Raw genomic sequence first — 25,856 nt, 5'->3', positions numbered from 1 at the left:
TTCTCACCGATTCTCATCACCATCTTGTCAAGCAATATAAATAACCTCTCAGTTGTTTTTACTTCACTTGAAGCATCAATGCTCTCTATAAACATTGTCCCCGCACGGCTATGGACCAAAAAATTTATGAGGGTCCTATCCTTTCTATCTGTCAACCCATCAGACATAAGAGAGCAGCCCCATTTTTCCCAAGACTCATTATGGTGCTGAAGCAATGTTTTGTATAATCAACCTCCTTCAAGAAAGGAATTCGCAACTCATAGTAACTTGGGATTTTTAATCCCGGACCAAATTGCCCTATTGCCTCTACCATTGCTTCAAAACTTTTCAAGCGTACGGTATTCAAGAGAATACCAGCTTGATAAAACCATCTAGCAATGTGTATGCATACTTGCTCTCTCCCTTTTATTATACGCATCACTAATAGTGGTTTGCTTCATTTCTTCTGGGCTTGGAGTAGGAAAAAATTTATCCAAAGGCCCCTTTTGCCTTCTTGTGGGGGACTGTTTAGAACTTCTTTTTGAACCTGAAGCAGAAGGAATGTGATCACCACCACCAACACCAAGAACTTCCACCTTGTCCCCCATCTTATACTCATCTTCAATTATGTTTTCAAAATCATCAAAATCAGGAATTCTGCCCTCTTGACTTCCAACTATGTCCTCTTTCATTGATTTTTTTTCTATGCATGTATGCTAACATCTCTTCTTTCACCTCTTTCGAGCATTTAGGATAGACTTTTACATTTCTTCTTCCACCAATCAAATGCTCCTTTTCTCTATAGATCCCTCCATTTGTCATTTTGCCACAAAATTTGCAAGTGACAGAATTTGTATTCTTTGGATCTTGCAAATAACAATATTTCTAACTCGGGTCTTTCCTATTGCTTTCTTGAGTATTGTCGGACTTGTCTCCCATCTCTTTACTCGGTTGGCAAAATTTCCTATTGGCAAATAACAAATTACAATTTGCAACTATCAATACTCATATTTGTGCACCTATCTTTGAAAATAAATAAACTATTCTAGTTCTGCTTGATAATAACAGAAATAAATAAACTATCTTATTTGATAATGAGAAAAACTGAATTGTTTTAACTCACTAAGAAGCAAGACTGCAATTCTGCAAGTATGCAAGTCTTTGTAGAAACTATAAAGAAGAATGGGCAATTTTAATGATAAAAAACTAAAAAAACAATGGGGTGGACTATGAAGCCCCAATTTTAATGAGAAAAACTGAAAACAAAAGGGGCGGATCCCCTGTTTGTATGATAAAAACTGAAAAGCAATATGTTTCAATTAGAAAAACTGAAAAAAAATAGGGTGGATCCCCTGCTTTTATGATAACAACTGAAAAAAAAATGGGGCAGAGCCCCTGCTCTAATGAGAAAAACTGAAAAAAAGGGGCGGATCCCCTGTTTTTATGACAAAAACTGAAAAAACAAATGGGGCATAGCCCCTGTTTTTGTGCAACAAACAAGACTGCAAGAAAGAAGAAGAGAGGGCAGAGCCCCTGTTTTACTGATAAAACTGAAGAAGAAGAAGAAGAAGAATAAGAGAAAGGGCGGAGCCCCTGTTTTACTGATAAAACAGAAGAGCAGAGCCCCTGTTTTAGTGATAAAACTGAAGGGTGGAGTCTTTGTTTTACTGAGAAAAATCGAAAAAAATAAAAGGGGCAGAGCCCCTGTTTTTATGCATGTTTTGTACGAAGAAGAAGAAGAGGCTGAAGAAGAAAAAAAATAGGGCGGAGCCCCTGTTTCAGCCTAGATTGCCAACTGCCATAGGAAGAAGAACAAAAAAAAAAATACATAACATGCCTTATAGGCTGATATTGTAGCTCTGTTCGATTCGGGCTTGGAGTCTTGGACGAACTTGAGCTTCAATGAGCTTCAGCTTCCTCTGGTTTGTTTCTGGAGTGCTAACTTTTGAACGAAGGAAGTCTTCCCTCCAAACTTTCTTTTTTTTTTTTTTTTTTGATAAATGAGTGAAATTTTATTAAACCAGCAAATAAGAGTTACACGCAACTCGTGGAAAGGCACGAGATGCAACCTTTCCTTTAAAGCTAATTACAGAATTATAAGTACAAAAGAAATTACACTGAAGCCCAAAATAAAGTATCCTGAGAAACCCCTTGTTTTGCAAGTGAATCAGCCAATGAGTTTGCTGATCTGCCTACCCACTGAACTCTGATTGTCATATTCCTTGTTAACCATTTAACCTTTTTGAGAAGATCTCTAAAACCCCAAATCACAGTGTCTAGATCCTTCAGCCAACCCACTATCACCTGGGAATCCCCTTCAATAATCAGATGCTCTATGCCTACCTGATTTGCAAGCTGGATTCCTTGTACAGCAGCCAGTAATTCGGCCCTTAAAGAGTCTCCCACACCTGCTGAACCTGAGTACAAAGATATCACGTTACTATCTTTGTTTCTCAACACTCCTCCTATGCCTGAAGGTCCTGGATTTCCTCGGCTACTTCCATCAAAGTTCAGCTTGATAAACTCCTCCCCCGGTGGCATCCATTCAACCCCATGTCTATCCTTCCTGGTAGAAGTATTAGCCATTGCTAACCAATTTCTCCATAGGGTCAGCAAAAGAGTATGCATCAAAGATCTTTAGAGTTTTCAGCCACTGAATTGCCCTTGTCAAAATACATTCTTTAACTTCCAAGAAGCTCTTTTCTTTTTCACAAAAGATTCCGATGTTCCTTTCTTCCCAAACTGTCCACAACAAAGCTGCTCTTATGCACTTCCACATTGTTGAGCAAGAGCAAGTGAAGAGAGGAGAGGAGAAGAGAGAAGAGAGGTGAGTCGAGTGACTGAAAGCCCTCCAGAACTTAGGGGGCGAATGAATGAAATTATTATTTATACTAGTCCAGTCGAACAATATAAACAGAAGAGGAATTACAACAGTACCCTTATGGTACTAAACCTGAATACACAAACAACTGTCAACACTCCCCCTCAAGTTGGAGCATAGATATCAATCATGCCCAACTTGTCACAAAGATCATGATGTCTGGAAAGGTTTAAACCCTTTGTAAAGATGTCTGCAAGCTGGTTCTCAGAAGTGACATAGGGGGTACACACTTCGCCTATGATAACTTTTTCTCTGATGAAATGCTTGTCAACTTCGATGTGCTTTGTTCTATCATGTAGCACCGGATTGGCATAAATGCTTATAGCTGCTTTGTTATCACAAAATAGAGTTATAGGTTTGGCCACTGGGAAACCCAACTCCCCCAACAAATTCTTTATCCACATGCCTTCAGCAACCCCGTGGGCCATAGCACGATATTCAGCTTCAGCACTGGATCTAGCTACCACATTTTGTTTTTTACTCCTCCATGTAACAAGGTTCCCTCCTACAAAGGTGCAGTAGCCACTGGTAGACTTTCTGTCACTTTGGGATCCAGCCCAATCTGCATCTGTATAAACTTCAACTTTCAAATGTCCGTGCTTTTGAAACAACAAACCAGTACCCGGATACTTCTTTAGATATCGAAGGATTCTCTCTGCTACTTCAAGATGAGAAGACATAGGAGTATGCATGAACTGACTGAGGACACCAACAACATATGCAATGTCTGGGCGAGTCATAGAAAGGTATAACAATCTCCCTACAAGCCTCTGAAACTGTTTCACATCCTTGAGCGATTCACCACAGTTGTCACCTAATTTATGGTTGGGGTCAATGGGAGAGTCAACTGGCTTCACCCCCATCTTTCCAGTGTCCTGAATTTCATCCTCCTAGTCACCAGTGTCCTGAAGATACCCTTCTTTGATCAGACGACTTCAATTCCGATGAAGTATCTGGCAGGTCCTAGATCCTTCACTTCAAACTAAGTGGCAAGAAAAAGTTTCAATTTCTGAATTTCATCCTCCTAGTCACCAGTAACAATTATGTCATCCACATATACAATTAGAGCAGCAATTTTACCTTCTCCTTTTTTCACAAACAGTGTGTGATCTGATTAACATTGCCTGTATCCTTTCTGCTGAACTGCCACACGAAATCTGCTGAACCAAGCTCTTGGTGATTGTTTCAGCCCATATAAGGACTTCTTCAACTTGCACACTTTCTGTTCATTGCCTTGAGCTACAAAACCAGGAGGTTGAATCATGTACACTTCCTCTTCAAGGTCACCATTCAAGAATGCATTCTTGATGTCAAGCTGGTGTAAAAGCCAATCCAGATTAGCCGCAAGAGAGAAAAGAACTCTAATGGAATTCATCTTGGCAACGGGGGCAAAAGTTTCTGCATAATCAACTCTATACACTTGAGTAAATCCCTTTGCCACTAAGCGAGCTTTATACCTTTCCACTGTTCCATCAGCCTTATGCTTGACTGTGAACACCCATTTACATCCAACTGGAACCTTTCCCTTAGGAAGATCAACAAGTTCCCATGTGCCATTTTTGTGAAGGGCATTAATTTCTTCCCTCATGGCATTTGTCCATTCAGGAACTGAAAGAGCTTCTGCCACATTCTTAGGGATAGGGACACTGTCAATAGAGGTAAGGAAAGCACGGAATGAGGGTGAAATGTTCTCATAGGAGACAAAGTTGGAAATGGGATGTTTAGTGGTGCACAATCTAACACCCTTCCTGTGAGCAATAGGGCGGTCAAGATCATTAACAGTAGAGGAATCATTTTCAATAGATTCAAGGACATCATTGGGAGCCAAAATACCTGAGTGAGTATGATCCTCCCCCGAAGAGTCTGATGGCACTGGAGGTACAACTTTCGGATTCTCTACAGCTCTTGAATTTGGTTGGCCTTTGTGACGACGAGAAAAAACACGAAAAGGTGGAGGGTCAGGAAGAGATGGAAGCTGAACCAATTTCTCCTCATGCCTACACTCCCCCTGAGGAGAAACAGGATAGAAAGGCTCATCTTCAAAGAAAGAAACATCCATGGAGACATAGAATTTACGAGAAACAGGATCAAAACAACGGTATCCCTTTTGAGTGAAGGAGTAACCAAGAAATATGCAAGGGATAGCACGAGAATCCAATTTCCCACGGGTGGGAGACAGATTTTGGACAAAACACCGGCAACCAAAGACACGAGGAGGAATAGAAAGAAGAGGAGCCTTAGGAAAGAGAAGTTGATGTGGGCTTTGTACTCTAATCAACGAGAGGGCATACAGTTTATAAGGTAAGTGGAACAAAGAACAGCTTCAAGCCAAAACCGTTTGGGAACATTCATATGAAGTAGTAAACCCCGAGCCACTTCAAGGAGATGTCGGTTCTTCCGTTCGGCCACACCATTTTGTTGTGGTGTGCGGGCACAAGAGCTACGGTGAAGGCAACCATGCGAAGCAAAAAATTCCATGAGGTCACTATGAAAAAATTCTTTTGCATTTTCTGATTGAAAAATTTGGATTTCAGTTTAAAATTGAGTGAAGACCATCCGCTGGAAATCTTGAATGATTTTTGGTACTTCTTCCCTGGTTCGCATCGGGTATACCCAAGTATATCTAGAATAATCATCAATGAGGGTAATGAAATACTTGTAGCCACTCTCAGATGGTAAAGTAACAGGGCCCCATACATCAGAATGAACAATGTGAAACAGAGATTCAGATTTACTATTTCTTTGAAGAAAATGAGTTCTACAATGCTTACTCAACTGACACGTTTGACAAGAAAAATCAGAAACAGACATTGACTTAAACAGTTCTGGGAATACAACTTTCAAAGACTCAAAAGACAAATAACCAAGACGACAATGCCATAAATAGAATTTTTTCTTACAGGACTGACTCATAGACTCTGTAACATGAAGACCAACTTTCAGACTGTACAAGAGCATAGACTTCCTGAACAGATGGGAGATCCTTAGAGCTGAGAATTTGAACCCTGATAGATTCATACATAGGATTCAGACCATGTAAGAATGCAAACACCCTTTGCTGGGAGACAAGCTGCTTGTACTTCTTAGCATCCTCATCACACTTCCAATCCACACTCTGGTAGTGATCCAATTCCTTCCAGACAGATGTTAAGTCAGAGTAATAAACCGATAAACACCTCTCCCCCTGTCTACAAGTAGAAGATGTTGCCTACAGTTGATAAATTTTGGCATAGTGTCGCAATTCTAAATATGTAGACTTTGCTTGTTCCCAGATTTCATTCGTTGTTTCAGCCCACATGAAATTCTTCCTGATTTGAGGTTGCATGGAAACCAAGAGCCTGGACATAACAATATTGTTCTCCTGATTCCATCTATCATATTCATATAGCCTATCTTCCCCCTTGTCGTGATGTATAATTTGATCCCTCTTGACCACTCTAGGTAATTTAAACCATCAAGAGGGACAACAGCCATGGAAAAGGATAGGTCACCCCCACCCATTCCATTCAGCATTGAGGAAACTCCAGATGTGGCTGAATCTTCACTGCCCATGATATCAGAATAAAAACTGAAACAGCAACCAAAAAAAGTACAGCCGTACAAGGCTATTGCAGAAATAGGTCCTTCTGACCACCGGTTTCACTGAGAGCAAAAAAAAAAACAGAACACTGTTGTTGCAGTACTGAAACAGGTCCTTCTGACCTACGGTTTCACTGAAAACAAATCTGCACACTGTTGTTGCAGTCAAGGAGATCAACAGGGTAGTCGAACAGTCAATCAATAAGATTAATATTGAGCAGACAATCAATCGGCTGAACAGACAATCAACAGTCCACAATACCAATAAAAAAAAGGTTTGAATACAGTTACTGTGTTAAGGAATATAGTCACTTAACAGTAGGGCAGCCGAACAGTTCATCAAACAATAGGCAATCGAACAGACAACAGTAGGGCAGCTGAACAGTTCATCAAACAATAGGCAGCCGAACAGACAAGGATGATAGTACCTCTTTTAGTTTCAGATGATAGTCTCCCTGTAAACCAGAACTCCTTCTACGAATCCTCAAACAATAGGCAGCCGAACAGAAGATGACCAATACTTCTTTTAATTTCAGATGATAGCCTTTCTGAAGACAGAACACCCTCTACAAACCTCAAACAATAGTCTCTCTACAGTCGAGCAGACAAGAGGAGCAACTTCTAGGCTGGAAGACGAAAAGACTGTAACTTCTGGGTCGAACTGATTTCACCAGATTAGGAGTTCGATTGGAGACAGCACTGGATGCAACAGTAGTTAGCTTGACATCAACCTTCAGGCCTGGACGACATGCTCTGATACCATGTTGACAAGAGCAAGTGAAGAGAGGAGAGGAGAAGAGAGAAGAGAGGTAAGTCGAGTGACTGAAAGCCCTCCAGAACTTAGGGGGCGAATGAATGAAATTATTATTTATACTAGTCCAGTCGAACAATATAAACAGAAGAGAAATTACAATAGTACCCTTATGGTACTAAACCTGAATACACAAACAACTGTCGACACACATAATTCTCCCTCTCTTTGTGTGCCATTCAAAAATAGACGGACTAAACAACAAACTGGTATCAGATGGCAGGTTCCACCTACACTCAAACAACATAAGAATCTAATTCCATAAAGCTGTAGCAAAGAAGCAAGAGATTAGTAAGTGGTGACAGTCCTCATTCTGAGATTTACAAAGAACACACCAATTAGGGGATAAGCACCATTTTGGTCTTCTCTTTTGTAGGTTTTCAAAGGTGTTAATCTTACCATAATAAACTTCCCAACAAAAAACAACAGTCTTTCGGAGAATGGGCCTAGTCCAAAATTCTTTAACTGGGAAATTCTGAGGTGCAGAAGTAGAACAAAGGGACTTGAAGAAAGAGGAGCAAGTGAACAAACCTTTCAGGTTAGGGACCCAAATTCTTGTGTCAGGTTTGAGGGGATCTAAACAAATAGGCTCAAGTAAAGACAATAAATCTGAAACACAAGCACTTTCATCATCACGTAACCCTCTACGAAAACCAAAATCCTAGTTTAGGGCCACAGAAGATTCTGAGTAGGAAATAAAACTAGAAACTGGCTCTTCCTTATAAAGGGAAAGAGAGTAAAGAGAGGGAAAAAGGTCTTTAAGAGGTTGGTTGCCCACCCAAATGTCTTCCCAAAAAAGAACATTGTGTCCAGAATTAACATTATACCTGACCAGATTGAGAAAATGGGGTAGAATTCCGTGAATGGCCTTTTAGGGTGTTGCAAGAGTTGCCCGTCAAGATACCCCGGCATCCCAACCGTTCTGCAAACAGCCATGAATACTATTCACCACCTTGTGCCACAACCTCTTTCTCTCTAATGGCCATCCCCAGAGCCACTTCCCTAGTAAAGCTTCATTCTTAAGAACTAGATTTCCCAATCCTAATCCCCCTTCTTCCTTACTCCTACTGACTATCTCCCACCTAATCAAATGATCCTTCTTCTCTTCCCCTGGCTCCCACAAGAAATCCCTCATCACCTTTTCTAGCTTCTTGGCTTCCCTTAAGGGTATCTTGAATACAGAAAGAAAATAAACTGGAAGACTAGCAAGTGTCACCCTAATCAAGGTCACTCTACCCCCTATCGAAATGTAACTTTTTTTCTAAGCAGCCAGCCTCTTTTCAAACTTTTCCACAATTGGATACCAGAACCGACTTTCTTTTGGGTTAGCTCCTAACGGAAGGCCCAAGTAGGTTAAAGGCTAACCATATATGAAACACTCTATAGAACCTGCTATAGCCTCTACCTCTCAATCTTCAAAATTGATTCCCACCACACAACTTTTGTCAAAATTAATAGATAGGTTTGAAGCAGACTCAAAGAATTTAATAAGATCTTTTAGGTTCCTCACTCTCCCTAAATCTCCCCCTTCACAAAAGATGATGATATCATCAGCAAACTGAAGATGAGTCACTGTGACATTATTCCTGCCTATCCTCCAACCTTTTATTAGCCATTCCCTATCTGCTTTAGAAATCATTCTACTGAGCACATCTGCCATAAGTGTGAACAAAAAGGGGGAAAGAGGATCTCCTTGTCTGAGCCCTCTACATCCTGGGAAGAAGTCCTTGACCCCTCCATTAACTAGAACTGAAAATTGGCAAGATGTTATGCATCCACTCACCCACCTACACCATCTATCCCCAAATCCACATTTCCTTGGCACTTCTAATAGAAAATCCCAATCCACTGAGTCATAGGCCTTCTCAATGTCCAGCTTACAAATAAAACCTTGATTGTCGGATCTCCTCATTTCCTCCACACATTTATTCGCTATAAGGATCTGATCTATAATTTGCCTATCTTGGACAAAAGCACCTTGGGTTTGAGTAATGAGAGACAGAAGGACCTTTTTAATCCTTAAAGAAAGCACTTTTGCCACAATCTTATAGATGCTGGTCACCAAACTAATCGGCTTGAAATCTTTAGGGTGTTTGGCATCTGATCTCTTTGGAATGAGAGCTAAGAACGTGGCATTAACTCCGCAACTAATCACATGGTTGTTTTCAAACTCCCTAAACACCTCAAACAAATCTTCTTTAATAATGTCCCAACACTCTTGATAGAAAGCCATGGTAAAAATATCTAGTCCAGGAGCCTTTGACCTGTCCATAGAGAAGACAGCTTGTCTTATCTCTTCCTCTTCAAAGTTTCTTTCCAACCAAGCTGCCTCACCGACTGATAGACCTGGCCAATCTAGATCTTCCACTCTCACCCTTCTCTCCAGCGGCCTGCTCAAAATGGATCTGAAGTGAGTTACAAAGCAATTGGTTATCTCCTCTTGTGACTCAATTTCTACTCCTTTAACCTCAATCTTGGTCACAAAATTTTTTCTCCTTCTCCCATTGGCCATAGCGTGAAAGAACTTGGTATTCCCATCCCCTTCTTTGGTCCATTGATGCCTAGATTTTTGCCTCCAAGATATCTCTTCCCTCAATAGGACCTCTTCCAAATCCTTCTTCAACTTCCATCTCAATTCTCTTTCTTGTGCACTCAAGGTCCTTTGATGTTCCTTTAAATCTAAATCCTCAATTTGGGTTGTCAATCTGGCTTTTAACTCTTCCAATCTCCCAAATTCCTCTCTATTCCTATCTCTTATTTTGGATCTCAGACTTTTTAATTTCTTGTGGAATCTAACCCCTTCCTTTCTTTTCTTTTTTTTTCTTTTGGTTGTTTTGTCAAAGACCCTGTCGATTCACCTTCCTTTTTTTCTAAGTTTCCTATTTTGTGTTTTTTTAATATAATTTCGAATCCTATTTTAAGTTGAATTGTGTAAACAACTAAACGTCATCCAGGCGCTCGCCTGGCCTGAGGCACATGCCTAGGCGCAAAGGCGAGCGCCTATTCAAGGTTTGTGCGCCTTAGCCTGGGCAAGGCGCCCAGCTTGGAAAGCACATTGCCTCTACGCCTAGGCGCACCTAAGGCACGCCTTTTAAAACACTGACCTATCATAAGCAACTAGGACACATAATAACTGAGTGTCCTACTCAGCTACCTAAAGCAAATGAATGGTTCAAAGAAAAACCAACACAAAGCCTATCAGACTACTATGAAAGGGTCAGAACTCAAAAGGTGATACAATTTCTCCTCCCATCACTTCCTATTCAATTTAGAGTACTGAGGAGAAGATGTGGAAATTGATATCTACAACCATTTCTTTTTGCATTTTCAACCATTGGTCTATTTGGTGAGTTAGCTTAGTATTGTTCTTTTCCCAATTATCTTTGGATAATCAGTTTTGATGCCTCTAATCACATGACAAGGGAACATTCTGTTTGTCTCTTAAACCTCAATCTTTCAACAAACATATCATTATTGTTAATGGTGAAATCACCCAAGCATAGGGAATTGGACTATAAGAGGAGAATCACCCAAGCAAGTGTCCTCTCAAAAGAGGACTCCATTACCACATCCTACATCAAATCTGGCGAAGTTCAAGAAAGTAGGGAGTACCTCATAATGGATTTCCAAGGTGAAGCTAAAGAAGCAAGAGATGAGACCTTTGCATCCCAACCATTGTCCAAAGCACCATGAATACTTACCATGACTCTGCCACAGTCTATACCTTTCTAGAGGCAAGTGCCACAACCACTTCCTAAGCAAAATTTTTTGAGGATTAGGTCACTTATCCCCAACCCACCTTGATCCTTAGATCTACACGCCAATTATACTTCACCAAATGGTCCTTTCTATCCTTCCTCGATTTCCATAATCCCTTCTGTATTTCTCTAATTTCCTTGCTACTGTTACCATAATATGGAAGGTGGGTGAAAAATAGATAAGAAGGTTGGCCATTGTAGACTTAGATCAACATAATCCTTCCTCCCAAAGGACTTTTTAAATAGAACTTTAATAAACAATGCTCACCAAATGCCAATACTATACTTTTAAATAACTTTTTAAATTGAACTTGTTAAAAATCCAATAAGTTACCTAACTGCAATGCCAAATGCAACCTAAATAACCAACCATCCCATTACCTGATCTCCTTTCCCATTGTACTCTAGTAATCATATCTGAGCTCACATCGTCTTTCCCTGCCAATGATAATCAACCACGTCACAATGAAAGTTCACCCACACCAACATCATCGCACACCGCCACTGCAATCGAGCCACCATAGTTAGTTTGTGGCAACAGCCGGAGTCTTTCTCGACTACCGCTATTTCTCTGAGAGTTCATTTCCACAACAACGGTTATCAGAAAAATCTAAGGTTAAGTTTCATTGGAATTTACATAAACTGGATTAGGATTTGGAGGAGCAGGAGACAAGAGTGGTTGTTGGGCCCCTAGTGTTTTACAAGAGAGGAAGGAAATGGTATGATGAACATGTTGATAGGATTCTTTTCATGATTCTTTCATCATTGGGATTGATTTTTTCTGATTGTAATGATGGGAGGATCCAGGCGGTGGAGACCATGGAAGAAGAGCTTACGGAGATGACAGGTGATTGTGACAATGATGTAAGAACATCCAATTCAAAAAATCCCAGCTTAAAATTTTGTCATTCAATAACACTCTGCAAGGTTTTGTCCTATTAAGTCTTAACGATATCTAGATTACACTGTAAAGATAAAAAATATGATGAATTGACCTTTTGATAATTGATACACAGTCGCAAGACCAATTCTTTGTGGATTCTTCAAGTATTGTAATGAAAAGCAATTGACTGATGTATATAATTAACTACATAAATTACCTTGTTGCAAGGTTTTTAAAATCAAACCGGACAATGAACCGGTCAAGGGTCTGGTTCCTGGGTCAAACGGTCCGACCGTTCGAACCGAATGGATGGCCCATTCTGACAAAAAAATAAAAAAATTAAAAATGGCCAAAACCGCTGAACGGTTCGACCACCCAGGTCAGCGGTTTGCTAAACACATCAACGTTTTTGGGCAAATTAACGGTTTTGGGGTAAAATGGAACCGATCACCTGACCGGTTCCCAGTTTTTCTGGTCCGACTGTCCGATCCGGTCCAATTTTGAAAACCATGCCTTGTTGTTATAGTGCCTCTAGTTTCTGTAGATGTGTTAACATCGGTATGGTTATATGCGACCTCAAAGTTCATCTCAATCATTGGGTAAAAGTCCCAAGAGGGAGTTCAATTGAGGTAGGCATAGTTGATTGAAAAGTCTTTTTCTGAAAGAGACAAGGATAAGATCGAATGCAAAACCTTACCACACCTTTACATCTTCAAATTACAAGTTTCAGGGAAAACTTCTATTATTAGCAAGCCATGGAATATCATCTCCAATGTCCACCAACCAGTTATGCTCATATGTCAGAGAGAGAGAGAGAGAGACTCATAACTTTCTTCTTCCATCTATATACAAAAGATTCTTGCATCTATAAATCATTTAGTTTGCAAGGAATTTTAGAAGAAATGAAACAACTTTACAGTGTGAAATTTTTCTAGACAAGAAGATAAGAGGGAAAAAGGAAGAAAAATTGGAAAAAAAAAAGATGAACAACTTCAAGCCAAAATAAGCACTGCTGAAATGAAAAGAAAAGGGAAAACTCGGCAGCCTCCTCTTCTGTGATCATCAGGTTCATCGTTGTTCACTTATTCTCTTTATAATTGATCATCATTGTTCTCTTCTGTGATCATCAAGTTCATCAGTACTCTGATACAAACTCTCTTAGAAGGCAAAACAAAGAGTTGTAGTGGAAAGATTCCGGAAAGAATCATTGGTGGCTCTGAACGTTGGCATTGAGCAATGAAAAGATTTTGGAAGCTTGCAGCAGACGAACTCTTGTAGCTCAGCTCGCGAAGGTAGTGTTTTGGCAAGGGGAATGAGGGTGGTCAAGAAAGACTCTGGCTGTTGCCACGGACGAACGACGGTGGCTTGATTGCAATGGCAGTGTGCGACGACATTGGTGCGGGCGAACTTCGTTTGAGAGAGTGCAGAACGAAAATGGGGAAGAGAAACTTGGAAAGTGGGATCCAAAGGGTGGTTAAACCAAAATTGATAAGTTTTGGAGTCCAGACTGCTGTTAAGGTCTAGACTCCGTTAATTTTGAAATTTACAAAGAAGAGCAACATGGTTGATTATCATTGATCGGGACAGAAAAGTTTTTGTCCCCTAGGACAGACGATGTGAACTCGTACTAATCAGCCATTTAAATCTTTTCATTACTCCCCTGTATTTCCAGATCACTATATCCAGTTCTTTCAGCCATCCAACTATCAATTTAGAGTCACCTTCAATTAACAACCTATCATGGTTTAACTCTCTAGCAATCTGTACTCCCTCCATTACTGCTTGGAACTCAGCATACACCGAATCCCCTACTCTAACAGGACCTGAAAATAGATCAAGAACCTGCCCTTCAGTATTTTTTTTTTTTTTTTTTGATCAGCAAACCTGCCCTTCAGTATTCCTCAACACTCCTCCTATACCAGCCGGCCCCGGGTTTCCTAGGCTGCTGCAATCAAAATTTTAACTTCATAAAACCTTCTTCAGTGGGCATCCAAGGTACAGCAGGTTTATCTTTAACAGTAGAGCTTTTTTTTATCAGCAACACAAAATTAACTCATTAGATTTAAAAAGAGGTACAACAAAGATTTGTGGGCACAAAAACAAAGCCCACCCAGAAAATATTCACTATTTACAGAATTGCCCAGAACATAGTGTCCTTGAGTTCCTTGCTTTGCCAGACCATCAGCCAAACTATTTGTAGACCTCCTAATCCATTTATTTGGATCATCATATATTTAGAAATCTGCTTGAATCTCCTGAATTCATTCCTTAAATTCCATATGATTCCTTCCCCTTTTTTCAACCAGCCCACAACTACTTTTGAATCACCTTCAATAATCAGCTTAGTAATCCCCATTTCTTTAGCTTTTCTACTCCATAGGCATCTTTAACAGTAGAGCTACTTGCTACAAACTTCCAATTCTGCCATATATCATCAACAGAGTAGTCTAAAAACAAGTCTAAAGATATAACCCAATTTAAAGTGCTATTAACTATACATTCCCAAACTGCTTCTGCATTCCTTTATTTATCAAAGAGGGTATCAATCTGCAAGGGCACATTTCACCTGTTACCAAAAAGACTGAAAAGCTTTTTTCCAAAGACGTACAACAAAAGGGCACAAGATTAGTAGGTGGTAACAACTTCCTCTATTAGTGCTGCAAAGGGTACACCAGTTTGGGGAGATACAAAGGCTCTTCTTTGTAGAACATCCAGAGTGCTAGATTTCCCATGAAAAGGCTTCCCAACAAAAGGCACCGAACTTGGGAGGGATGGGTTTGGACCAAATTTCTTTAACAGGAAACGACCAAGGGATAGGGGATGAACACAAGGTGGAAAAGTATCGATCAAAAAAAAAACACAAGGTGGAAAAGGAGGCATAAGAGAACAGTCCCTTAGCATGAGGAACCCAAATATGACCATCAAGCTTAGAATTATCCAAAAAGACGGTATCAAGGATTTGTAAAAGCAAGGCTGCTCGCTCAAACTCATGGTCTCTTAAATCTCTCCTTAAACCCAAGTTCCAATGCCAACTGACACCAATCAATGACAAGAAAGAAACAAAGCACTGGATGGGTTCCTTTTTGAATACAAAGATGGAGTATAAAGATGGAAATAAGTCTTTTAGGGTTGCATTGCCAATCCAAAGGTCCTCACAAAAAAGAACCTTATCTCCAAACACAAATCATACTTGATAAGGCTTAAAAACTGAAAAAGCACTCCACTTATGGCCTTCCAAGGAGAAGTGATAGCAGATCGCAAAGATACCCCAGCATCCCACCCATTGCTTGCACTTCCATGAATGCTACTTATAACCTCATGCCACAGTCTCTCCCTCTCCAATGGCCATCTCCATAGCCATTTTCCTAGCAACGCTAAATGCTTCTTCCCTATATTACCTAAACCAAAACCCCCATGTTCCTTGCTGTTACACACCAAGTCCAATTTAATCAAATGGTCATTCCTTCCTTCCCCAAGCCCCTCAAGAAGTCCCTCATCAATTTCTCTAATTTCAACATTTTCCTTTGTGGGATCCTAAAGATCGAGAGATAATCAACTAGCAGGTTTGCTAAGGTGGACTTTATCAAAGTAATTCTACTCCCAAGAAAAATGTAATTTCTTTTCCAAGTTGACAATCTTTTAGAACAACTTTCTACAATTGGCCTCTAGAACCTGCTTTCATGCAGGATATCTCCTAGGGGCATACCTAGGTATCTCATTGGCCATCGAGTGAAGACTAACCTAAACCTAGGGACTCCACTGCTGCAACCACTTCCTCCTCATCAAGATTTATCCCAAACACAACTTTTTTCAAAGTTAATCTTTTCAATTTAGAAAGGTGTTCAACCAAAACCAATGTAATCACCCACATTAACTACCTTGCCTTCCTGGGATCACCACCCTCACAAAAGATTATTGTATCATCCACAAATTGCAAATGTGTTACTAATGTATCATTTCTTCCTATCCTCCAACATCTAATAAATCCACCAATATATGCTCTCAAGATAAATCTATTGAATGCATCTACAATCAAGGTAAAAAGGAAAGGACAGAGAAAGTCCCTAACTACACATTGACCAAACCCTAATAATGGCAAGTACTCAGACAAGCTTCAATCCAGCCACACCATCTTTCCCCAAACCCAAAACTTCTCATGGTATCCAAGAGAATGACCCAATCCACCATATCATAAGCTTTCTTTCTCCAAAATTCTGGTGGAGCAAATTGAGGATTTGGACCAGAAGGAAGAGAGAGGCCCCTTTGGAGAGGAATAAAGGAAGTTGAGATGGGTTTTAAGGAGGAAGTTGGAGGACATCCTAATCAAGGAGGAAATCAGTTGGAGGCAAAAATCTAGGTGTAAGTGGCTAAGGGAGGGAGACAGAAACAAGGTTTTTCCATTCAATGGCAAATGGAAGGAGAAAGAAGAATTACATCTCTAACTTGGAAGTTGATGGAACAGTTTTGTCTCACCCGGCTGAAATTGCAGAGACCCTAGTAAATCACTTCAAATCTATTTTCAGAAGGCCTATGAATGAGAGAGTGTGGTTGGAGGGTTTGGATTGGCCGACTCTAAGTGCAGAGAAGAGAGAGTGGCTAGAAAAAAGATTCGATATGGAGGAGGTAAAGGAAGCAGTTTTCTCTATGGATAGGACAAAAGCTCCGAGTCCAGATGGGTTCACAATGGCCTTTTACCAGGATTGCTCGGATATCTTGGAGAATGATCTTGCTTCGGTCTTTGAGGAGTTCCACAAGAGGGGTGTAATAAACTCGGGGTTGAACTCAACTTTCATTGCCTTAGTCCCAAAGAAGAAAGATGCCTCTCAACCAAAAGATTTTAGACCTATTAGTCTGGGGACTAGCTTGTACAAAATCATTGCTAAGGTGTTGTATCTCAGGATAAAGAAGGTGCTCCCCTCTATTATTGCACCCAACCAAAGTGCTTTTGTGGAGGGAAGACAGATCACCGATCAGATCCTCATTGCAAATGAGAGCTTGGAGAGCTTTAGAAAGTCAAAGAAGAAGGGAGTGGTCTGCAAATTGGATCTGGAGAAGGCTTTCGACTTGGTTGATTGGTCATTCTTGATGGAGGTGTTGAGGAGTTTTGGTTTTGGTGACAGGTGGTGCAAGTGGATCTGGGGCTGTGTTAGGACTTGCCATTATTCTATCCTGGTGAACGGGACTGTGGTTGACTTCTTTCCGGCGTTGAGAGGTCTAAGACAAGGAGATCCTCTTTCCCCTTTTCTTTTCACCCTTATTGTTGATGTGTTTGGGCGTTTGATCCATAGAGCAGACTCGAGGAATCTGATAAGAGGGTGGAGAGTAGGAAGGGAGGAGGTTCCCTTAACTCTTCTACAGTTTGCAGATGATACTATCCTTTTCTGTGAAGGAGGGAACCTCAGTTGGATCTGGAATCTAAAGTTGACAGTACAACTTTTTGAGCAGATATCTAACCTCAAGGTAAACTTCGACAAGAGTTGTGTGGCGGGAGTGAATGTGAACGAAAGAGACCTAAGGAAATCTGCAGATGAGCTAGGTTGTGCTATTACGGACTGGCCCCTGACTTACTTGGGCCTCCCTTTAGGAGATAATCCTAAGAGTGTCAACTTTTGGGCTCCGATTGTGGAGAGGTTTGGGAAGAGGCTAGCGGCCTGGAAGAGGAGTTATCTTTCTTTAGGTGGAAAAGTCTCTCTCATTAGATCTACCCTAGCTAACCTTCCTGTTTACTTTCTGTCAGTGTTTAAGATCCCCTCAAAGGTTTCAAATCTTTTGGAAAAATTAATAAGGAACTTTCTCTGGGAGCCTGGAGAGGAGAAGAGAGATCATAGGGTGAGTTGGGAGGTGGTCTCTAGGTGTAAAACAATAGGAGGTCTAGGGATTGGTAATTTCAAGAAAATGAACATGGCTCTTCTGGGGAAGTGGTTGTGGAGGTTCTCTTTGGAAATGGATAAATTGTGGACTAAGATTGTGGCTAGCATTCATGGGCTGGAAGACAATGGCTGGGATCCTGGAATCTTGGCAAGGGCTTCAGCTGCTTCTCCTTGGAAATCCATCCACGATCTGCTTCCAGTTTTCTCCCCTTGGATCAGGTATGGTCTAAACTCTGGTAACCGAATAATTTTCTGGGAACATCTTTGGGTCGGGGATTCTCCTCTGAAAGACAAGTTTCCTTCCTTGTATGCTCTTTCAGACTTGAAAAATGAACCCATTTCTTCTTTCTTAGTCCCTTCGAATTCCACTTCGGGCTTTGGTTGGAACCTTGGCCTGCATAAGGCAATTAGGGATACGGACTTGGATAGCCTGGTAGCTCTGCTAGCCTCCCTTGAGGGTGTCTTCCTAAACCCTGCTAAGGAAGACACCAGATTTTGGACCCTTTCTAGCTCTGGTACCTTTTCTTGTGCTTTTTTCTTTGAAACTTTAACTCAGCCTCCTACCCCCCTGGGGTTGTCCTTTCCAGTTAAGGAAATTTGGAGCAGATCTATTCCTCCTCAAGTGGGGTTTTTTTGTTGGGAAATTTTCCTGGAAAGAATCAACACTTTAGACTTACTCCAAAGAAAGAGACCCAACTATTGTCTACTTCCTAATAGATGTGCTCTTTGTAAAGTTGATGGGGAATCTGGCTACCACCTCATGGTCTCTTGTAAGGTTGCTAAATCTGTTTAGGAGTGAGTTTTCTCCCGTTTTGGGTGTTCTCGGTATCCTTCGGAGACTGTCCAATGTTTGTTTTCCCCATCTTTTTTCAGTTGGCCTAAGAAGCGAGAGAAGACTATGTGGAGGTGTATTAGGGCAGCGGTTTGCTGGTCTTTGTGGGAAGAAAGAAACTCACGCATATTTTCTGACAAGGAAAAAACTTTGGAAGATTTGTTAGATCGAATCCTTATAAGAGCGGTCCACTAGCTAAAATCTTTGGAGTTGTTTTCAGATTGTCCTATGGATGACTTGCTAAGAAACTGAAAAGAGATTGCTCTCACTGCAAGATGCAAGAGGACTCTTTGTCCGTTCTGGTCCCCTCCCCCCTCGGGCTTTTTAAAGCTGAATTTTGATGGTAGCAGTGTAAGGAATCCAGGGCCCTCTGAGATTGGAGGAGTCTTCAGGAATGAGGAAGGGATTGTTACTGCTTTATTCTCTGGCCCTATTGGAGAAGGTGACTCTCTTAGGGCTGAGATCCTTGCAGCGCTTGAAGGAATTCGAAGAGCAAAAGATCTAAATATTAGCCGTTTGATTCTGGAAGGTGACTCGAAGGTGGTGATTAATTGGTTGAAGACAGAGGACAGTGGTTTGTGGAACTTTAACAATGAGAAAAAACAGTTCTTATGGCTGGATAGGGACATAGAGATTCAGTACAGCTGGGTGAAGAGGAGTGCCAACTCATTTGCGGATGGGTTGGCCAAGCAAGGAGTGAATAGGGAGGCTGTTTTCTGGGCTAGTTTTTAATTTTCTTTGCTTTCCCTGAGTTTTCTGTTTTTGGGGAGCTAAGTTATTTTATCTCCCTTTGTATTCCTTTCCCTCTATTCTCTTAATTTAATGAAATTGGTGTTATTGATCAAAAAAAAATAAGCTTTCTCCAAACGCAACGTACACACAAAGACCTTTTTTCTTCTTCTCTTAAAATCCTCCACACACCAATTAGCTATTAGAATTTAATCAAAAATCTGTCTCCCTTGAATAAAAGCCCTTGGAATTGAGTCACTAACTTAGGGAGGGCTCATCTTAATATTAATGACAACACTTTGGCCATGATTTTATAGATGCTAGTCACCAAACTAATGGGTTCTCTCAGTTAAATGGCATCTCTTTTTCTGGGTATCAATGCTAGGAAAATAGAATTAATCCCTAGGCTAATTAAGTGTTCCTCAGCAAACCCCTTGAAAACTAACAACAAGTCAGATTTGATTATCCCCCAACAATCTTGATAAAAAGTCATTGTGAAACAATCCAGCCCTGATGCTTTAGATCTACCCAATTATTAGTGGACTTGGATGATGTTAGGTAACGATTATAAAACAATTATGGTCGTCAATATGGTGAGTACATCACCACAAATTGAAGTAGAGAAGCCAAAGGTCTTAGTACTAGTTTGTTATCAGCAACAAAGAAAACTTATTCATTAATTTTAATTGAAAAGCAATGTTCAAACTTGAAAGAATTGGACCGGGCATAGAACTGGAAAAGAGAGAGGTTCACCAATCAAAGGTTTAACCAAGGTCAAACCGAAGGTTGAACAATGATGACATGGCATATATGTATATATACTATAGGTCATATAAATACTACATATAATATATTTTACAACTTTTACTATACTTAAATATGGTAGATGGATGGCAAGTTCCTTAATTTTTAAAGCAAATGACCAAGGTTCAAGTCTCTTAATTTACATTTTCTTTAACATATGTGTGTATTGTGTAATAAAGTACTAAATACGATAAAGAGTCATTAATTAACACAAGCAAAGATGTGGAATAGTGGTAATTAAGTGATACTAAAAATTTAATTATTTAATGACCTGTGCGGTTTCATGAAACCGGGACCAGTTCACCGATTTTCCAGTTAAAACAGCTGATCAGCCAGTTTTCACTGGGTTTTTAGCAATTGCGGTTATTGGGGTGTGACCGAACTGGCTAGGGCCCAATCACAGTTCAACCAGTCCAACAGGCCAGTCTGGTCCGGTTTCCTAAACACTGTTGAAAAGAACATAACAATCAAAAAGCAATAAAATAATCACAACGTGATGCAATATGAAAACATGGCAGAAGAAATGGAAACAAAACAATGCTTACACTTTCTGCGGCAGGACTCAATCATCCATAACTTCTTAACATCCCTCTCTACCAACCGATTCCTCCTCCCTCAACCGCCCACAAGCATTGCACTCCATAACACCAGACACAACCCCTTCCTCCGAAGGTGGTAATGGTGCCAACGTCCCCCCGCAGTTATCTCGATCACACACATACCTCAGAAAGAAATAAGCATGAGGAAATTCAACTTCACTGCCCTCTCCATCGCCATCCTCATCCTCAACACCTTCCATTTGCTCCTCCCCATCCTCCTCCGTCATCTCCTCCTCCCCAATCCCATCCTCCTCGTCATCTGACCAACTCACCTCCACCCTACACCGATCACACCCGCATTCAAACCCGTAGTCCTCCCTCAACCTAGTCTGTCTCTCTTTATACCTCCAATTCACCGGAAAATAGCTCAAACAAATCTCCCTCCCCTCCGGAACTTCATGAACCGCCCTCACAATAATGTCAGTATTGCCATCTCCAACACCATCCACATAGTCAAATCTACAAGCGTTCGGCAGGCAATCGTGGTTAAAGAACGACGCATTCGGATAAATACCGTACGCCCTCACGGCCCGCTCCCCAGTTTCCTTAAACGGTTCCATTAACCCAAACGCGTTCGCTTTGTCCTTGGCCAGCAGAGCCGCCGTCATCTCGGGTGAGAACCCGGTAAGGCCCGGGGGAGGACCAAAAGAAGATATCAAGGAATGGAGGAAGAGAGTTGGGGCGTCCAGAGACTCGGGAGGGTCTCCGTGAAGGGAGAGTAAGGCATGGAAGTCGGGAGCAGATAGAAGGGAAAGATTGTAGGCAGCGATGAGGAAGAAGGCTTGAGTGTGGAGGTCAGGCGGAAGGGGGGGAGAGAGTGAAAGGGAAATGAGGGAGTGGCAGGACCATGGTGAGTGGGAGGAGGAGAGGGCGAGGGAGAGACAGGAAGAGGAACAGAAGAGAGCGCAGTGGGAACAGGTGGGACAAGGGAAGGGGGACTGTGGAAGGAGGCGGAAGCAATGGGAGCAAAATTTGCAGAGGGAGGGGGTGGCGGAGTACAGGAGGACCGGAGAGTCTCGGAGGAGTACTTGACCTGGTTTTATGGGCTGCGTGGAGACCATGCCGCGGCCTTTACCTGGTATTGAAACGAGTTTCACAATGGAGTTCGGTGGCTGCAACATGACTTACCTACTGTCGTCGCCCAACGATTTCCTTGGAGGTTAGAGGCTTAGAGCAAGCCGCAAGGCGACTTCATTTGTAATGCAAGAAGCTCGAGAAAGAGAGACCTCCGTCGGGGGCGTGTTACGGCTGGTTGTAGGTAGGGCTGTCAATGGATTTGGTCTGGGTCGGGTCCAAACCAATCTCAAATCGATTATTAAACATTTTTAATTAATATATTAACAAATTAAACATTTTTAATTAATATTACTTATATATTATTTAAATTTATTATTTCGAATATAAAATATGATAGAATTATAAGAAAAAAAAATCTTATATATTTAATAAAATAATTGTTCTATGTCTTAATCGATTCAGAACAGACAAAAACTAGAGTTGACCCAATTATTAGTCAGGACAAAATCATGGAATTATAAGTTTATAACTATCATAATCGGTTGAACTTGAATCCATCAGGAAAATCCGACCTATTAACAGCCCTAATTGTAGCCTAGACTTGGGAATTGGGATCAAAATCCCGCTACACCAGGTTGAGGGTGTTATGGGTTTGGACTTTGGGGATGTACTACCCGTTTGGGGAGGGGTTGTTATGGGCTACCCTACCCCTATTGTGTAGCTGAGCCAAAAAAAAAACAAGAAAAGAGAGAAAGAAGGGGAAATTGAAGCACGGATTTTTATAATGTGTAGCTGAGCCAAAAATAAATAAAAAAGAAAGAAAAAAGGGCTACTTTCATTACAGTTATTTTATTTTTCATAAGGATTTTGTTATGTGAATTTAAGTAAAAAGAACCTTATAACATTCCCAAGTAAGCCAATCGGGTTTGGTCCAACCTAAACATAATTTTATTAATTTTTTATTTTATCATTTTTTAAATGTCATACATCAATGAAAAATTAGAACTAAAAATTGCATTATTTTAATTTTGAATGGATATTAAATTTTACTATATTTTATTATTTTCATTAATTTTACTAAGATATACAAATTTGTTAATTTCAAATTTTTATTAATTTTTTTATATTGAATTTAAATGGATTTGAAATTATAGTTTTTACCAATAATAACAATTAAATAGTGGGGCCTAATGCATTACACGAGTTTGTGACATGGGTTTCACAAAGTTATGGCCTTCGAAAGTTTTCATACACATTAGTGTGCAACCTGACCCGGTCACTAGATCAAACGGGTCAATGATCTAATCGCCCAAGTTGGATGTTTTGACTAGAAATGCAACCGAATCGGATCGGATTTGAATCAGGGTATATCCGAATCCAGTCTGACACTGTTCATGTCAGATCCGATCCGATCAAAAAAACTGATCGGATCTGATAGGCCTCAAGTTGAATTCGAATCCTATCAGTAAGTCAGATCTTCGGGTCTGATCCAATCCGACTTGTTTTCTTTAAAAATACATTATTAAAAGAAAAATAAAATATACCAACTTAAATAAAGAAAAAAAGTACAAATATTTTTAATTATTTTCAACATATGTATACATGCTTTTATAAAAAATAAATAATATAACAAATTTATAAAAATACAATATAAATAATATATTTATAAACAAATAAATAACATATATGTGTATTATATATATTTATATAAATAAATATATAACATACATTGGATCGAATCTTTAGAGATCGAACAAGGGTGATCCGAATCCGATTTGATTTCTTATCAGATCATATTATCCGATCCAATTTGAAGATCTAAGCAAGGATGATTCAAATTCAATCAAATAGGATTGGATCTCGGATCATATCGGACCATGATTCGATCCACTTGCATCCCTGGTTTTGACTAAGTCAATGTTCTTTTACCAATTTATAGGTTTTACTATAATTGAATCCTTGGTCCAATGATGGGTTGAAAACACTATTCAAAAGATCTTGGTCCAATGATGGATTATTAGCTTTGACAACCCTTGAACTTTGTAAAAGGCCAATTTCGACCTTAAAGAATTAGAAAATACCATTTTTGACCCCCCCAAACATTGGTGAAAAAAAGGCAATTTGTAGACAAAAATACACAACATTTGAAATAACATCGAGGGATCCGTTAGACAATGAATAAAATAATAAAAGCATTACTAAAGTTTGAAAATGTCACTTTAGAGCCCCAAATTCGAAAATAGGTCACTTTAATAAAGTTAATTAAGTAAATTACTTTAGGGTCTAATTAAAAGACCCTAAACTATATAATTAAGCATTTAATTTACTTAATTAAGTTAATCAAGGAAAACAAATAAATTACTACTTAAGATAATTAAGTAAATTAAGCAATTAAATAAGTGAATCAAATTAATTAAGGAAACAAAGTTAATTAATTGATTAAATAAACAAGGTTTAAAACCAACCCAAAATGGAACCACTTTAGCTATTGGTTTTTGGGTCAATGGTTCGATCATCCGATCCAAATAGATCAACCCATTACATTTTGAATATATGTAATTAAAATTAAAAAATAATTCAAAAGCCATTTACCAGATCAAACAATTTAGTGGTTCGGGAAAAATTTTAGGCCAAATATAAAATGGAACACTTACTAGTTTCCGTAGGTGTCAATTGGATGGATTTGGTCCAACCTAATCCAGTCAAACGTGAATCCACTTATAAATGGACTGGACCCAATCCTGTCCAAATCCAATACAAACCAAATCCAATCCAATCTATTAAAATGCAAATGGATTGGATTGGATGCAATCCAAACCGAAAGAAATATAAAAAATTATATAAAAGCACTTTTAGCATTGAAAGAGCACTTTTGTAAAAGTACTTTGATAAAAACATATTCATAAAAGTGCTTTTACAAAAGCACTTTATTGAAAGTACTTCGGCACTTTTCGAAAAGTACTTCCATAGACTTTTATAAAAGTACTTTTGTAGAAGTGTTTTTGTAAAAGTACTTTTATAAAAGTACTTTCGTAAAAGTGATTTCGTAAAACTACTTTTATAAAAATACTTTCGCAAAAGTGTTTTATAAAAGTGCTTTCATAAAAGTACTTTTGTACAAGTGCTTTCGTAAAAGTTCTTTCATAAAAGTGATTTTCTAAAAGTGCTTTCGTAAAAGTGCTTTTATAAAAGTATTTCTATAAAAGTGCTTTTGTAATTTTTTTTTTGTAAAAGTGTTTTCGTGAAAAGTACTTTTGTAAAAGTGATTTTATGTTGTTTTCAGTTTTGATTGAATTCAAATTTGACAAGGATTTTGCCTCATGATTGGATTATTGGAAATTTGGTTTAGGTCTAATTCAAACCAATAAGAATATGGACCAATTTATTTTAGATTGACCCAATCCAATAATTATAATGGACCGTCCAAATCCGATTTAATAAGATTTGGATCGAATTGGATCCAAACCAAAACCGGCCGATTGACACCCCTCCTAGTTCCTGGGTCAAATGGTTCGACCGCTCAACTGCTTGTGCTCCAACTACTCGCAGGGGTCATGCTTATGTTCTAGCTTCTAGCACCCATATTGACTAACCAAGGCCAATGAGACACCATCCATTGGTACCTACAATAGGTCTTGTATGTGTCTCCTATGTGGAAGAATGTTCACCTTCTTCTGCACTCTTCTTTTTATCTAAAAGTAAGGAGTCTTCTTGATGGATCTCTCTACTATGTTTCATTTTAGAAGGGAAATTTCACGGCTTCAAGCTTCGGAATACAAAATGCATATGGAAAAGTTCTAGAATACAAAACGTCTCTCTCTAAGAAAATCTCAATGGCTCATGATTGGAAATTTGTAAAATTACCTTGTAATTGTGATGAAAATTGGTAAGGGGTAGAAATAATTAAATTGACCTACTAAATGCACAATCGAAATAACAGATCACTGCACTTGCACTTGGACTATGTGTTCTGTTCGTAATGTTTGAGAGCAAAAAAACCTTCATGTTCGCCGGTGATGTATTCGACAAAAGAGGAAAGAAGAAAAAACTGAACCTATTCAATCGTGTTGGTGGTCGCCGGTGATGTCAGAACGAATGCCGGCGCCAGAAAAGG

At 39.7% G+C, this 25,856-nt stretch overlaps 1 protein-coding gene across 7 annotated transcripts in view; it reads right to left on the bottom strand.

Annotated features, from left to right (window-relative positions):
- ASHR2 (ASH1-related protein 2) overlaps positions 1–21,987 on the bottom strand; it is a 35,326-nt gene extending 13,339 nt beyond the window's left edge. For 2 of the 7 annotated variants that reach the window (XR_734349.3, XR_016085770.1), the window contains exons 1-2: positions 20,672–21,986; positions 20,398–20,572 (exon numbers count right to left, since the gene is read on the bottom strand). Coding sequence is in view for 2 of the 7 variants with exons in the window: in XM_010251091.3 (XP_010249393.1) it covers positions 20,707–21,846 (1,140 nt within the window). In the remaining 5 variants the exon portion in view is untranslated. Of the gene's footprint in view, positions 1–7; positions 16,226–20,397; positions 20,573–20,671 lie in introns of those variants that run through there. The other 5 variants (XR_002022386.2, XM_010251091.3, XR_016085771.1 and 2 more) reach the window with 4 other exon arrangements.
- Between the last annotated feature and the right edge of the window lie 3,869 nt (positions 21,988–25,856).

The sequence above is a fragment of the Nelumbo nucifera genome, chromosome 4 (genome assembly GCF_055504915.1).
Source record: "Nelumbo nucifera cultivar China Antique chromosome 4, China Antique-T2T, whole genome shotgun sequence".
NCBI lineage: Eukaryota > Viridiplantae > Streptophyta > Magnoliopsida > Proteales > Nelumbonaceae > Nelumbo > Nelumbo nucifera.
Note: the sequence above shows the minus strand (reverse complement) of the source record. Positions and strands in the feature narration are given on the sequence as shown.